A 16,607-nucleotide genomic window follows, 5' to 3' on the forward strand; every position below is an offset into this window, starting at 1 on the left:
ACCCATTGGCGTTATGTGCATTCCAAGTGCTGCTAAAGTTCAAAAATGTGTTACATGGTTGACGCTGGCATCAAGAGTTGGAAGACCATTGGTGTTGGCCAGGGTGAACTACAGCATTTAGAAGGAATTGCTTGTCTGTATTTCAAGTATAGGACCCACATTTGACAGCCATCAGGATATTTTGAAAGTGCAGTATTGAGAGTAGCTCAGAAAGGGAGTCAGACACAGTATGCCAGCAGTAAAAAACCATATATTTCCCTATATTCTGTATATTCCATGGGCTAAATCTTTACAAATGGAAATTGATTTTTTTTTTTTTAACTCAGAAGTGATAGGGATGTATTACCTTAACCATACTCAGAAATATAGGGCCATAAAAAGACTTTGTTCTGTCCAGTGCTCTTGTTGACCATACAGGCTGGGGCAGGTTGGGCCTGTTCTCCTGTTCCTGGGCTGTTTCCAAGCCCTCTGGAATGGGGAGGGGCTGCGTGACGGGGACTGTTAGGCTAATTCTAGTGATCGTTCCTGTTAAGTAGAACAATCAAAACCAAGGCTGTGTGGAGCCTTCTTCAGAATCTATGTACACTGTATGGCTGTGATCTCGGTTGGAGGGTTTACAAGGCAGTTTCCATTTTCTTGTTGTATTTCCCTTTCAGCTTTGGGGGATCTCCCTGCTTGGGTTTCTCCAAGCTTTGTGCGCTAACATTCATGCTTGTAGTGATAAGACACAGCTGTGAGTCAGTTTATCATACTTAGCATTTTAAACTCAGTGGTTACAGTTACAATTAGTTTCTGTATTGCATATTGAAGACAGAGTGAATGTTTAGCTTGAACAGATATTTTACATCAACTATATATTTCTGATTAGCTGTTTTATATAGGACCTTTTGCTAAACTTGGTGTAGTGAAAATACAGATTTACTGCTGGACTTTATAAAGGTCATGGTGTCATCATGTTAAGATTTGATGTAAATCTTTTTTTCTTTTTCATTCTGGCAAGCGAAAATTAATTAAAAATTTACAAATCAACATGCAGCAAATATTTCTCTGGAATTCTGCAGGCTGCTGGCTTCGTTGCAAATTTTAATATTTCCTTGGAGGTCGTGAAGAGTAGCTAGGACTAATATGGAATTAAGCACAAACTGCTCGCTACTTAGGAGGTACAGAATTCAGTAGTTCCATAGATACAAAGCAGGGACTGCCTAAAACAGGCCTTGAAGGATATGATACTTCTTTTCAGATCCCATTTTGCATGGGATTTTTTATGCACTGGACATGTTGGGTGACTACTAAAGGAAGATCAGATTAATAAAACCTGAGAGGCAGGAATGTTATGCCTGAAAACTAAAGTAATGGAGCATGTGTACACTGAATACAATGAAACTTGCTCAGAAATATGTAATGAATATCATGGGCAGGATCAGTGTTGTGTTACATGTATGAGTATCCCCTCAATATTATCAGGTTTGTAACCTGACCCAGTTTTACCTTTTGATTTTGCATCCTTTCACTGAATGTGATTCTTCCATGAGTAAATGCTGTCACCTTAACAGTTCCAACCAGAAGAGGCTTCCTGGTTACATATCTTTTCTCTCACCTCTTCTTGCACCGGATGAGAGGCTTTACATCTTTTCCTTTTTTTGTAGACTGTGCAATGTAGAAATTAATGGCATCGTTTACACTGACTTCAGCGGTGAGAATTTGTTCCCATATAGGTCAAAGAGAAGATCTAGTGAAGCTCATGCCTTCTTATCCCAGTAGTCCAGTGGTATTTTCTAGGCTGATTGCCAGTTCAAAGCTGTGAGTTGGGAATTTGTTTGTAGTTTTGCAGCAGAGAATTGGTGAGGAATTGTGTGATTTGATACGGAGGAGCCTCATAGGCAGGTTCGTGTGTTAGACTCTTCCCCACCACTGCTTGTTTTGTTTTATACTGTCAGATGGAGTGGCTCCTGCCATTGTATTTTAGTCAGTAGTCCTCTTCTGCTCCTAAATGCTGGGTAGCTTCAGGAAGTTTAAAAACATTAACAGAGGGTCCTCGCTTAGGTTTTCCCTGAATGCGTTGGTCTCTTTAGTACTCAAATTTTCCAGCAGTTAATCTGTATTTCAAAAATAGAAAATGAAAACATTATATCATATTTTATGTGAAAAATGTGCACTTTATTAAACTGGTAAATATTTATTAATAATATTAGAATTCATCTTTAAATTAGACATTTCGTGAATTACTTTGCCTTGGAGCTATAAAAACTTTATTGCAGCAATAAAAAAAATGTAAAGGAGGCATTTTGACTATGAAATTTCATTTCATGGTCAATTGAATTTACTATATCTGAAAGAACTAAAGATGGGGTTGTAAAATAATTATGATGTTCGTATATACTTACAGAACAATGTTCTTATCCAGCGATAGTAGGATAGTCATATTTAAAGGCTGTATTAATAGTGTGTTGCTAATCACTAAAGCTTCTTTAGCTGAATACAAACTTAAATTATTTTAATATGAACTGCATTGAGTTTATTGGTTATCTTGTGAAGCATTAGGGAGCTTTACTGTAAGCAATATTTAATTTAGATAAAGGTAGTCCTGCCCTGTTGAAAAGTCCAGTAGAAGAATTTCACCTTGAAGAAATGTCATGAGATTTTAAATCACAAATGTTGAAAAAATAAAATGGGCTTGGACAGAATTATGATTAATACTCTGTGTCTTTGGCTTTTTTTCTGTGTGCTACCTGACATGTTCACCTATAAACTTGAATGCAGAATCGCCAGAGGCATGGTTAAAAATAGGTTATGTCAAGGTTTTCCTATGTCTCCCTTAGGGTATGGAGTTGGCTAGCTACCTTGTAATACTTCTGCAAGTATCTCACATATTTCCCACAGGAAGACAAAAAAAAAAAAAAAAAAAAAGAATTCTCTTTTTAACATATTCTTTGTGTGTTATTATTTTGAAAAAATCATTCATGGTGCAAGAAAGATATTTATTCTCATCATAAATATGGCTTAACAGTTATTAAAAGATCATATTGATGAGTTAACAATTGTTCACACTATTAAGATATACATACTATGGAAAGAGTAACGATTTGTCACAATGCTGATTAACTTAATTATTATTGGCAACAAATACAACACATTTATCTTACTTAACAGCATTTCTCTACATTTGAAAACAGACAACAGCAACAAAAAGAGGAGATAAAATGGAGGCAGTTTGATTAATGTTAATATTTTAATAATATGCAAATAAAATCCTGATGTTCAAAAATGAGTCACTGAGAAATGGAGAGTTGATGTACATTTGACTTCAAAGAACACATGGATCTACATGATGCAAATATTATCCCTATAAATACTTGAATATAAATAAGTGGAAACCAATAGGGATATCCTCATAAAAAATCAGCCCCCAATATTTTATATTAATAGTTTGTTTTCTGTTGAGCTGCCCACAGAAAAATTATTTTAATCTGCAAACTGTGGCAATTCTATAAAACTACAACTTATGCTCCTGAGGGTTCCTTTTTTTAACACCTCTCTATAATCTGCCCAGCCTGCTGAGTAGCATTGACATCAGTAGTACATCAATTTCAGAAAGTGGATTATTTTTACTAGACAGCTATTGTGACATATTGGGTCAGTCATAAATGAAAGATATTCATGCAAGCATGCAATACTTGTAATGAAGTCTCACTCTGACCTTCTGTATGATTGATTCTGTAATTTAGTTTTCTCAGGCAGTGCCTGAAATGAAATGAAATCATGTTGAACAAGTTTTGAATACCCACAGTGCACCAGGAGAAGAAAAATCTGCAGCCCCAGAGGCTTGAGAGAGAGCAGCTGAACGATTTATCTCCATGCTATTATAGCCTTTGCCAGCATTCAACATTTCTTTTTTTTTTTTTTTTTTTTTTTTTCTTTCTTATTTGGCTTAAGTACTTAATTCTGCAGGTAGCTGTAAATGGGAAAATAAAATGCTGTTCAGATTTAAAATGACAGGACAGGAGTATGTGCAGGGGACTGATAAAATATCTTGAATAGAACTGACCTTTCATGTAGCTGAAAGTTACTGGGGGATTCATCCTCATAATTACCATATAGATTATTTTTATTTCTTTCCTGCAATGAAACATTTCAGAGAGCAGTAGTGCTGATTGAATGAAAATTGAACTTGTTAACATTCTTTTCAGCTTAGCCTGTTGTACATAACAGAAGGTTAGCTTTGATGAATTTCAAAATTCTCTTTCTGATATCTAAGAAACAGACAGTAAAATAATTGTCTCTTTTCAGTCTGATTTTTTTTATTCAAAAAAGTACAGATGTTACAAAAACAGACTGATAATTTTACATATATTGCTCCCTATATTACTTATGCTGCTAGAGAAAATGTGTTTCCTATTTGATGAAGACTTGAGCTTGTTTATATTTTATAATTGTTGCGGTGCTGTCATTGCATTCAGGATTCTGCACAGATAAGGCTAATTCATAGCGGAATACGCTCATCTTTAATTACATTACTACTTAGGAGTGCCACTGTGCTCAAATCAAAGACATGATGGTGGCTATTGCTTTTATTTCAAGAAGAGACTTTTTAAATAAACAGCTTAATGATGTGGCTTTAAAGAGTCGTGTTGCAAATGCGAGTGTATTAAAGGCTGCATACAGCAGAAGTAGTATTAGTTTCAGAACAGTGGTGCCTTTTACTTAAAGGTCTAAATCTTTTTTAGTAATATAAATTCCCAAATTGCTAATTAACTTTAAATGAATAGATTAACAGAAGATTGCAAGAATAGAAGCTAAAAAAGTTGCTTTAAAATTGGCAAAAGACAGTTATTTCACTACTCACCTGGCTGTGTGCCTCTGATTTATATGTTTAATTTTCCTTTACAAAGAAACTTATTTGTAAATCTCTCTTTTAATACCAGGGCTGTAATCTCCTATCTAGAGAGAATGGAGTAGGTTTTCAATTAATACAATGTTATAACAACATTCTTTAATGCGTTGCAGATGAAACAGTTATTTCATGGGTCATTAATGTGTTTAACGCCTGGAACGGTCTATTAAAACAAGCCCTTGTTATTGTTATGAACATGTTTATTGTCATCTTTAATACAAAACATACAACTAATTCCAGAAGATTATCATTATTCATTTATAGTAGCAACTGTTCTTACTAGAAAGAGAGATTTTCTTCAGAGTTTTCTTATTTCTGTTTTTTCTTTGATTACTACGGTGGATTACTAAACTCAAGTTTTAAATCAACAATGTTTGGCTGGTTTGTATTGGACTTTCCCAGCAGAAATGGTAGCTGTTACCACCACTGTTTTTAATAATTTGTGGTACTGTGGAGTAATTGCTGGAGGTGATTTAGAGATTAAACTTAGATTCACAGTTTTAGGAAAGGCCCAGCACTGAAGAAGCCTCCAGGGTGGAGTGCAGCTGGCATGCAAGGAATCCATTTCACGGAAGTTCCCTGGGCCCGCAACCTTAGACGCCGGCAACACCGGGGGAACTTGGTGTGTTGGCTCTGAGGAGCTGCCCGGAGGGCGGAGTGGTGTGGAGGCACCGCGGCCAGGCTCTGCGTGGCACCCCACACGGGACTGCTGCGAAGCCTTCTGCCCAGCCGGGGCGGCTCCTGTGCCCTTGGATTCCCCAGTACACTCCGTCAAGCCCGGAGACTTGGTCTACCTACGGACGTGAAAAGGCGAAGCATTTGTCGCCTTATTGCTGCTGCTTTTAGTCCCTGTGTAGTCCTGACTGTGCCAGAACGTGGCAAACAATTTATTGTAGATGTACTTACCAAAGGAACAGAGTGCAGTATAATGGAACACTGCGAGAACGTGGGCAGACGATGGATGAATGAAGAAGGACAATAGGAAAGGGTATAATATGAGACCCTGGGCCAACAACCTGTCATGGTTTTGACAAAATGCTGCCCTTTGGTAAACTTTGCTCATTATAATATCATTATAATACCAAAACACACCTCCATCCCAAAACCTACCTGCCTCTAAGGTGTGACCACTCCTCACTGAGCTTGCGCTTTGAATTTTTCCAAGCCTGTACCTTTAAAGCGAAGCGAGAAAGTTTTACACCAATCATAGCACAGTATGTATGACTAGAGTCACTCAAGCTCCACCTGAAAGGTAAAAAAATAGTATAAATGAGCCTAAGAGAGAGGGGATGTTAGGGAAGATACCATCGCGTACCACTCTGACCTCTGGGATCAGTTGACGGGCTGAGCCTCTCTTCCCCCGCATCGGGACGCCTTTGGGTGAGATTTGAACCCTTGGTTATACCAAGTGCCTCCCCGGGAAACTTAGAAACCTCTATATAGAGTTGCTTTATATCTTTTGATGCATCTGTGTTACCCATGCTTTGGTATTTGCATGTGCCTTGCAGTCAGTGAATTTATCACCAGTAATCCAAAGAACCTGTGTGTCTGTTGCTTTAATAAATTGCTTTGATTCATTGGTCTGGCCGTGATAGTTCTCATTGAACGCGACCAGACGCTTTAAGTGTGGCCGTGGTAGTTCATGCAGCACGACTAGACAAAAGGTGCCTACGTTATTTGTGCATCCGTAATCGTGATAGTTCAGTGCACTGAACGCGACCGGACTTCTAACGACAAATTGGGTACCTTCCAAAGCCCTCTTGACGCAACAGGTACCAGGAAAAATGAATCTCAAAATTAAGTAATACCAAATTAAATGATGCTCTGGTGGCTCAGCTCAGTGACATTTGGCTATATACAGAACCTTTCAAATGGTGTTGGACGCTTTGTAAAATTAGACCTTTAGGACTCAGTTGGGATTTTGCAGCTCTGGTGCTTGCTGTCAGCTCAGCGCTGTGCCAGTCTGGTTTCTGCCCACAGATCTGAGCTGCGTCCTTTGCTGATAAACTTTCAAGTCTTTACAGTCATTTTGTTGATTGTGTATCGTTAAATATTTTATTTTACGTCTAATGACACAGTTGTGCATTTTTTAGTTACCTTTCAGAGAACGTGTGTGCACAGCTCATGGGGCCTTGGGGGAAGGTGGACAATGGGCTGAAAACTGTGGAGGCAACAGACAGCAGCGGCTTCTGCACAGAAGCTACATGCTACGACTTTAACATGATATGAAGACGGTGCTAGCCTGATGATGTACTAAATAATAGAGTTTTAATAGTGTGTAGATTTTCATGTCCTCAGTGACATTGTACTACTTGGTGTGGTTAATAAAGTCACTTTTCTGAGAGACATGCTCTTCCCTCCTTTCTCATCGATACAGACACAATGAGCCATCTGTTAATCAGCTGCTGTGGTTGGAGAACAAAATGTATTCTGGTGTTCTTTTAAAAAATAGGCATAATAACTGCAAGAAAGGACCTGTCCATAGGAAACAAAGTGGCAGCAGTTGCCAAAGACACCAACCTGAATAGCAGGTACTGCTGGTGCTAAAAAAAAAAATAATTAAAAAATGATGCAAGCAGGTTATTGCCTATCAAGATACATGAGGGACTTCCTCACGGAAGAAAAACACAGTAACATTGGCAGAACAGTCTGGGAAAAAGGACTGTGACTATTTTATATTAACAATGCCTAAATCAAGATCCATCAGCTCCAGAAAAAATTGTGACGTTCCGTATGAATATGTGGAAAATGATACACCCCACTGGGAAAGCTGTCAGGAATTGAAGTGGAAGCTGAATCTCTGATATTCCCAAGAACTGAGCTCAGAAGCAACACAGACACGTATGACCGTGGACACCAGCTGTGTGTTAAGCCTGGGCCATGGCTTTAAACTATTCTGCCTCCTGAGTTTAAGCTCTAAAATCAGGTGCTGCTTCCTTAAGCCAGCCAAATGAGGCAGATGCTGCAGCTGGTCTGGATATGTTGTACCTGGCCAAAGGCTTTGTTGGGTCCAGCCATCCTCGTTCTTGGGTCATCTGAAAACTTCCTTTGAAATTCCTGCTATTCTCTGCTGTTACCACCTGTGTTTCCCCGTGGACAGCTTACCCAATACTAAGCTTCCATTTCAAGTTCTCAAGCTATAAAGAAATGTTAAGCCTCTGTAGAGTTTTAAATTATTCTGTTGTCAGGTAGCTGGAAAAAAAAAAAAAAACCCAAACCCTGGCTCTGGTAATACAAAAGATAATGAGACCTACTTTTCTGATTTGCTTTAAAAAACAACACAAAACAAACAAAGAAAACCCAAACAAAAAACCCCAACCCCTCCCAAAACCCAAAGAAAAAATATACCCCCAAAAATAGCTACCAACACTTGTAGCAATCTTTAAACAAAAAAATGCCATGTAACCCCCAAGTTTGTCCCACCCCCCCCCCCCGCCAATTCCTTGCACAATTTTTGTTACCTTTGATAATGTTTGTTAGTTGTCACGCTTCCTTGCAGTCTCTCCCCACGTTGCTTACTGCATAATAAGGACCTTTGAAGTCTGCCTTTGATTTGGTAGCTGAAGCACCTGAAGTTGCAGAGGTTGTAACAAAACTGCCAACAGCACTTATCTGACATTCTGGGACTTAATTTTAACTATCCAGGGTTTGTTTGCAATGTGCCTTCACTGTTTGCACACAGCAAACCTAAGCTTGTACTGCTAATTTGGAGAGAAGTTCCTCATGCCAACAGACTCATCAGATCAGAGCCCAGATCTGTGATCTGAGTCACACATGTATTGTGATCATGCTGTTGGGTACCTTGTCCAAAAGGAGTGTGATTCAATATGCTTTAAAGTATGGTAGATGTTTGGGGAGAAGAGAGTGGAGAATCTGTTTTTAAATGCCTCTGCAAAATGGTGTAAAAAATTAAATTATGAAGAAGTGAATTAGGTGGTGCTAAAGTATCAGTAGCAGCCACGGTGGATGGATGGAGGTCTATAGCAAGCCTATGGTGCCGTCCGTCTGCAAGAGCGGGACTCAACAGCAGCCCAGGCAACCAAGAAGCATACCCCTTCAGCCCACTTCGGGGACTGCATGAGGAACCTGTGGGGTGACAGGAAAGTAAATGGGTAAGAAGAAGGTTCCCAAACAGTAAATGCTCCGTGCTAGGGTGGTGGGGCACCTTCGGTAAGAATTATAAGCATTTCAGAGAAAAGTCTTTGTCTCTTAGTCTGGTAGTTGTGTGATTTTGGCCTAGCTGTGAGCTTTTAGTATTTCTTCACCATGTAATGCAGCATTTGGTTAGAGCTAGCTGAGCATGCTGTGCATGAGCTGGTACCGGTAGAGGCCACAGAGCAGCGTTGCAGAGGTGCCCAGTGCTGGGACCCGGAGCAGGGTTGGTCTGGCAGGTGTCCAGGCTGGCTGGGCCTGTCCCATGGCACCTTCTTGCTTGGAATTGCATCTCTGAGGTGGTGCTGCACTGCCTGGTGACGATGTGCTCCTACTGCCTAATCCCTGAATATAGTTCCATAGAAGGAATGGTTTTAACTTGTGGTTTGGTCATCTCACAGCACTCTTACCACCCCCTATAACAGGTCAGGCTGTCTGCTCTGAAGGAACTTCTGCACTGCACAGAGGAGTATGAGGAACGTCAACCATGCAAGGGGTCACTGCAAACGTGGTTGCAGATCAGACCCCAGAGAAAAGCAAGGGACAGTAAATCAGAAAGATTCCAATAAAACATGTTAAACTAACTTGGAGGTTGCAGCCTGTCCTGGTTTCAGCTGGGATAGAGTTAATTTTCTTCCTAGTAGCTGGCATAGTGCTGTGTTTTGGATTTAGTAGGAGAAGAATGTTGATAACACACTGATGTTTTAGTTGTTGCTGAGTACTGCTTATGCTAGTCAAGGACTTTTCAGCTTCCCATGCTCTGCCAGGTGCACAAGAAACTGGGAAGGGGCACAGCCAGGACAGCTGACCCAAGCTGGCCAAAGGGCTATTCCATACCATATGAGGTCATGCTCAGTATAGAAACTGGGGGGGAGTGGGTGGGGGGGGCAGCGATCGCTGCTTGGGGACTGGCTGGACATCGGTCAGCGGGTGGTGAGCAACTGCATGTGCATCACTTGCTTTGTGTATTCTTTTATCATTATTATTACTTTGTCTTCCTCTGCTGTCCTATTAAACTGCCTTTATCTCAAGCCACAGGTTTTACTTTCCCCCTCCCACCCCCGATTCTCTCCCCCATCCCACTGGGGAGTGGGGAGGGTGAGCGAGTGACTGTGTGGTGCTTAGTTGCTGGCTGAGGTTAAACCATGACATAGCTGTATAAGAAAATTCTATCATATAGCAGGAGATGAATTTCTAGAGACAACTGAGATTGCCAGAACGAAAGGAAATAGTTCCTCAGTTTTGAGGAATAAATCAGTGGGCCCTCATGTTTGTTAGTTTTGGTCTGGGTTTTTTTTTTCATGTCCCTTCTCTGGCTTATGTGCTCTGTGTGAACAGAAAAGAGTAATTTCTGATATAGTGGGACTGGGAGAGCACACGGACCAAGAAATTGTGTATTCTTCATGTTCTTCAGGCAGCAGAACGTGCGTAAGCCTCCTGTCACCAACCGATCTTTTAGATCCAGCTGCAGACATAATTTTTTTTCAAACCGGCATGTACTGTTTGTTGTAGCCTTTATTTGGGAATTAAATTAGGTAAAGTTTACTTTTCTATAGAGACATGAAGCAAAACATGGGAGTTTTCTCATTGCCACAGAAAAAAATCCTGCTGCTTGTAATGGATCTTCTGATAACTGCAGTTTGACAGATCTATTACTGATGGCAGTATCTGAGGAGGGGAGAGGAAGGACACTTCTTCAGTGGTAGCAGTACCAAGTGCAACGGTTTTGTGTTCTATTAGGTAATGATTTAATCTCTGACAGAGAAAAGCATCCTGTTAGTTTGATTTGTTTTGATTGGCAGTAAATTCCAATCTTGTAAAAATTTAGATGAATGGATTCTTTTATCTATACTTTACTTGTGGAGAAAAAGAGTATTGAGGATTTCTTCTAGAGATATGCTGACTTGCCCAAAAGTAAACGGAGTAATTTGCAGACAGGGACAACTAAGGATTTCACTCTTTACATCTCAGTGCATTTGCTTCAACTTAAGTGTTTCCTTTAAAATATTACATTGGCTTCTGTTACATTGACAGTGGCGAATTCCTAAGGCAATAGAATATATAATGTTTTAAGTCACCTTCTGAAACCAGGGCACAGTGAGCATAACCGTAAATGTTGGGTTTTACATAGTTATTTTTGTTGGCAGATTTCTCACTTTCCTTAAAAAACTAGCTCATGCAATATACGGTCAGATCCCAGCCCTACGTCTTCCTGTAGGCATTCCATGGGCTCACTCCTGACATGGCTAGAAAGAGTCTTGCTGGAGGTGTTGCCTATTTAAGGGATGTAGACATTGATTTTAATCAAGACTTCTTAAATGTTCTAAAAACTCATTTCCTAGTTATAGTTTTAAATATCATGTTGAATGTTGCTAGAGATTAAAATTATATCAGGGTAGAAATCCAGGATAAAACTACTGCATGTAAATGATTCTCAAAATGCAGGGTAAGTGGAAATTAGGGCATCCTCGATGTAATGGCTGGATGCATTTATCTGTCAAAATAAGTACTAGCTGTATTAGTAACTGTATTAACTACTGGATGCTTAATGAGTTGATAACAGAAGAATGAACTATCTTTTATTACCTTAATTTTTCCCTTAGTACTCAATGGTATGTTTTGCTTTCGCTGGCTCAGGTACAGCAACTGTTGAAAAACACCTTTGATAATACTGTCTAAATTAAAGCCTGGGAGTTCACACATTCCTTTTTTTTTAAAGTCTCGTTGTTTGTGTTCTAGTGGCTGTTGAGGAATTGATACTTTATCAATTTTTGAGAACTTATACTTTTACAAATCAAAGTAAAATAAGCTATATATTTGGCATATGCCGTGAGACGTGTCCTTGGCAGTATGACTAAATATGACTTCTTTGGCATGACTGTCTAAATGGATTAGAATAGTGGAGAGTAGGATAGTTTGATGGACAGATATCCTTATGGTTCCTTTGATGAGGCCTTCTATGCATCAAATGCTGAGTGTCTTTGTAATGTGTGCTATTGGAGCTATGCAAGAAAGTGGTGACAGAAAGCCAATGTGCCTAGATCCAGTCACCATAAAGTTGTTTTGAGAAGGGGGAAACATTTTGGACCATATTTTCCTTTTTTTATCCATGTGTATAATTGAAGTGACCAGAGAGGTAGCCGGCATTCCCCTCAGTAAATGCCTCTATACCTTAGGTTTTTTGTAGCACTCATGTAGGATAGCAACAGAGAGATCTGAGACACAGTCTTTTCCATCTGCAGAGGAATCACACAAGTTATTTCTCTTTGGTTTTCCGTTTCACACGTTATGTCCGTGTTTGATTGTCATGCTGCATAAACCAGTGGTTGAGTTTTGCCTGACGTGTTAAAATCACCAAGTTTTGCCTAGCTTCAATCCAAGACTGTAAAGCAGATCAGGTTCAATCAAAAGGTGATTCTGTCCACTTGAGAAGTTCATGAATTTTTGTCAGAACTAATCTGTCGTTTTTGCATAATGTTACAAAAATCTGGAATGCTCATAATACTTGTGTATCACTTATACTTCTGGTTAAGTTTATGTAAAAGAGCTTGTGATGTTCTCTAAAATTTTCACTGTATTCTAAGTGTATTATTTTGAATACATGAGCTTTTCAATTTTCGTGTAGTAATATAATTAGGATGTCATGTGGATGTTTTAGTGCACTTGTATTTTCATGCATGCTCCTGATATAAGATGATTTTTGTTGTTAAACATTTCATACATAATGAAATGGTACTGATCCTTCCGGTTCAGTATTGGTCTTTGTAGTATATGGGAAAAAAATAAGAGTTAAGATAATTGATGGAAATTCTGTTTTCTTGATTATAGATTACTCCTGAGAAGATTTTGTTTGCTCAGGAGCTATATACAAATGCTGTGGACTTTAATGTTGCTGTTGACTAACTCCCCTACCTTCTTGCTACTTGCCAAACCACTGTACAAACAGAAAAAGTGGTTTATGCTTCTTTGTTTGAAAGCTCTTCTGTAGGTACCTTAGGTTGTTGAGGCCCACAACACTGTACCACAAAGTAAAAAAGGAAATTCCCATTCCTTTCTTCATGATTTCTTTTTACTATTGATTATCCATATAACTTAAATTCAAAGTGCAGAAAATACATTGTTTGTCATTATGATATGCACATATGATGTAAATGATAAGAGATTGGAAATGATACAAAATATTTTCTTTTATATAATATGTCTTATCTGTTTGGTGCTAGATAGCCAGTTAGAAAATATTGTTGTTTCCTCTTCTAGCTTTTACTGAAGTTTTGAAATTAAAAAAAAAAAAAGCTTAAAAAATTAGGAAAAGATACAGAAAAGAATAAATTGGAATTAAATAAGTGGATGTAAAAAAAACCACACAAGCATCAAATTGTGTCAGAAAAAGGGACAGTTAAGAATTCATGGGCTTGTGTATAAAATTAGATTCTGGGTCACTGCAAGTCAAGAGAATTTAGTCTCAATAAAATCATAGATGCAACCGAAATGACAGGACTTGGAGTAAATGGTTTGTAACCCATGTCATCCCATTTTGTTGCCTCGGTGTAAAGGCCAGCAAGGCCTGTATTGTGTGACAATAAAGAGAGAACAAAAGCTAGCCTTTTAGATGTAGAACACCTCCAAGAAAGTACTGCCTGCAAAGTAATGAAGAAAGTTAATTTCTATGAGAAGGTCATTCTGATGATCTCCACCTTTGCTTTACCAGCAGAGTTTTTCTTCATGCAATAAAGCAATGTCTGTAAACTAAAATGAATGGAGTAATATGCAGAAAGTGATATCCTTTTACAAAAGGCTTTGAATGACTTCCAGATGCCACTGCCAATACAAGTCACAATCCAAATGACCCTATAGTTAACGGTAGTAAATTTTCACAGAAAGGTGCCCCGAAGCAAATGGGTATTTCAGCCAATAAATCTGATGTTTTGATCTTTCTGTATCAAGTGCTCCACTTTTGGCACAAGTTCATCTCTAAGGAGCTACACTCCTTTACTGAAAATATTAAAGGAGTTGAAGAAGTAGGAAAAGCAGTGTGGTGTGGTACGGATGATGAGCCAAGCTGGCAATGGCTTGGAAAGCATGGGGAAAACGAGGGTGAGACCTAGTGTATAGGATCTATCTAGATTGTGGGGTTAACTTCATCTGTACTGGATCCAGGTGCAACACTACATGTACTTTTATGCTAAGAAGGATTTCTTTCTTCTGTATAGGCTTCAGCAGAAAGACACATGAATGCCAAATTCAGAATTAATATGATTTATTGCTATAGGGAAGCAGTGTGCTGCAGCATTTGTGTGTAAGATGAATGAGGCAGGGTGCACATCTTCTCTAGCACATGTATTGCTTTTTTGTACAGCTGCACTTGTCCCATCCAAGAAAAGGTTTTCCAGGAGCACGGAAGCACTGCCTCTGTTGAGGCAAGCGTTGTAAAAAGTTAGAGGAAAGTCACTTGGGCTAAACTTACCTCCATACTGGCACAGATTTTTGAAAACTTGTTTGGGCTTACCTACACTTAATAAGAGAGCGCTGGGAAGGTCAAACTCCATTGTGGAAGTCCGGTGGACTGTACGCTGGGCTCCCAGCGTTGCTGGTTTGTTCTGTGTCATTTCGTTAAGCATCATTGCACCTGCTACTAATTGCGTTGTAGGTTATTAATAATGAAAGAGTTTTCAAAATCTAATTTATTTCTCATGTTTCTGTCTGTTCAAACAATGGCTATAGATTAATCAGGTTGCTGAATCAATTTGTGAGCTATTTATTCTCTTAACTTATGAACTGTTTTAAAAATCTTCTTTTCTGTTTAAATGTTCCCTCATTCTGTATTGATCTGTGTGTAGTTAAAAATAACAAAACTGAGTTGTTCATAGGCAGATTCCAGTCGACTTTGTCTTCAGGGTCTCACTTCTTTTTATTTACAAATGTGATAAGTGTTGTGCAGATGTAGAAGACGACATAGTTTGTGCCCTCGAGAAACAGTAGAAACAAAACCATGCAAGCACTTGCGTTTCTGAGATATAGTACAAGAAAAATAAAGTCGGTGATTGGTACATAGCTTGCCACTTCCACATGTGCTTGATTGTTGGATTAAAGATAAAAACGTGTAGTTTTGTGTGGTACTTGCGGACAAGGATTTTTAGGAGTGATCAGGATTACTTGAACGGTTCTCCAGCATGCTGCAGCGTCTGCACTCCAGACCTGGCAGGGCAGTGTTCTTTGTTTAAAACAACTTTAAAATCCCACTCAGGCAGGATTGTTTTATACCTACCACTGTTACTAGTAACGACTAAGAATAATTGAATGTCAGTAAAGGAAGATGCTTTTCTCTATCTATATCCCCCCTGCCCCGCCCTGGTTGTGTTTACTTTCTGCATTTGACAGCAGTTTGTGTCTTCTCAGTTGCAATGTTTTCCCTGTATCATCAGTCAGCCTGTTTCCCTGTTGTTTATGTGGGTATTTCGCACTGCATCAAGAGAAGAAATGTTTAAAAATGGGGAAGTGGGATTTTTATTCCACAAGTGGGGGAGAAGTGAAGTCCAGGGCAAGTGTGGTAACTGTTGCTGCATTTAATTTATTAAAAATGCATTTAATTCATTAAAAAGAAACAAAACAAACTGTAAGTTGACAGTGTCAGTTCTGTAAGCCTGTGAAAATAACTTTACCTGATAATGCTATATGGTAACTGCTAACGACTAAATAATGTTTCACTCTCTTTTAGGATCCAAGTCACACGCAGGTTTCCCAGTATCGCCAGGATCACTCCCTGATCATGAGATCTATTGTCCATATGACTGACGCTGCTCATTCGGGAATTATGCCTCCTTCTCAGCTAACCACCATTAACCAGTCTCAGCTAAGTGCGCAGCTGGGCCTAAATTTAGGAGGCACTAATTTGCCACACACTTCTCCCTCCCCTCCTGCAAGTAAATCAGCCACTCCTTCCCCATCCAGCTCTATAAATGAAGAAGATGCAGATGAATCAAATAGAGTAAGTTATTCCATGCACTGTACTGAGTAAGCTTTACATGTCTATATGCTGTATTTTCATGAACGTGGCAGTATCGTCTCAGCTGCAATGTGGTCATACAAAATACAGATGTTACAGTATAGTGGAATATGATTCATTTGCTGTTTAGCTTCTTTACTTAAGAAATTTCCATAATACCTCCATAGTACTAAACATAAGAATATACATATATGTGTATATATATGTTTTTGGTCTAATACATTCATCATTCATTTCAGATCTGGTGAATCTCTTGACTCATCAACTTCGGACAGTTTTGTCATTTTGGTATTCTCTGGAGTCATATAAAACATAGATGCATTTAGATAGAAATAAAATAAGCTGCTTCTAACTGAAAATTTAGTTAATTTACATTTTGCTTTAAATAAATCTGTTCCAAAAGGAAAACTGTATCAACAAAATAAAGCACAAATGTTATTATAGCAGTGTGTTTAAAGGGTCTAATTTAGACTGTTCCATGAAAGGTTTTCTCATTAAGTTCATGGAAATTGTACATATGGAAAGATCATTGTACAGGTTCCTCAAAATATCAAAGTAAAA

The 16,607-nt window shown here is 38.8% G+C and overlaps 1 protein-coding gene across 2 annotated transcripts in view; it reads left to right on the top strand.

Annotated features, from left to right (window-relative positions):
- The window catches only part of TOX3 (TOX high mobility group box family member 3), a 78,135-nt gene that overhangs the window by 56,132 nt on the left and 5,396 nt on the right, over nucleotides 1-16,607 (top strand). For both annotated transcript variants that reach the window (XM_075715743.1, XM_075715745.1), the window contains exon 4: nucleotides 15,759-16,028. In XM_075715743.1, coding sequence (XP_075571858.1) covers nucleotides 15,759-16,028 — 270 coding nt within the window. The remainder of the gene's footprint in view (nucleotides 1-15,758; nucleotides 16,029-16,607) is intronic.

The sequence above is a fragment of the Pelecanus crispus genome, chromosome 8 (genome assembly GCF_030463565.1).
Source record: "Pelecanus crispus isolate bPelCri1 chromosome 8, bPelCri1.pri, whole genome shotgun sequence".
Classification (NCBI taxonomy): Eukaryota; Metazoa; Chordata; class Aves; order Pelecaniformes; family Pelecanidae; genus Pelecanus; species Pelecanus crispus.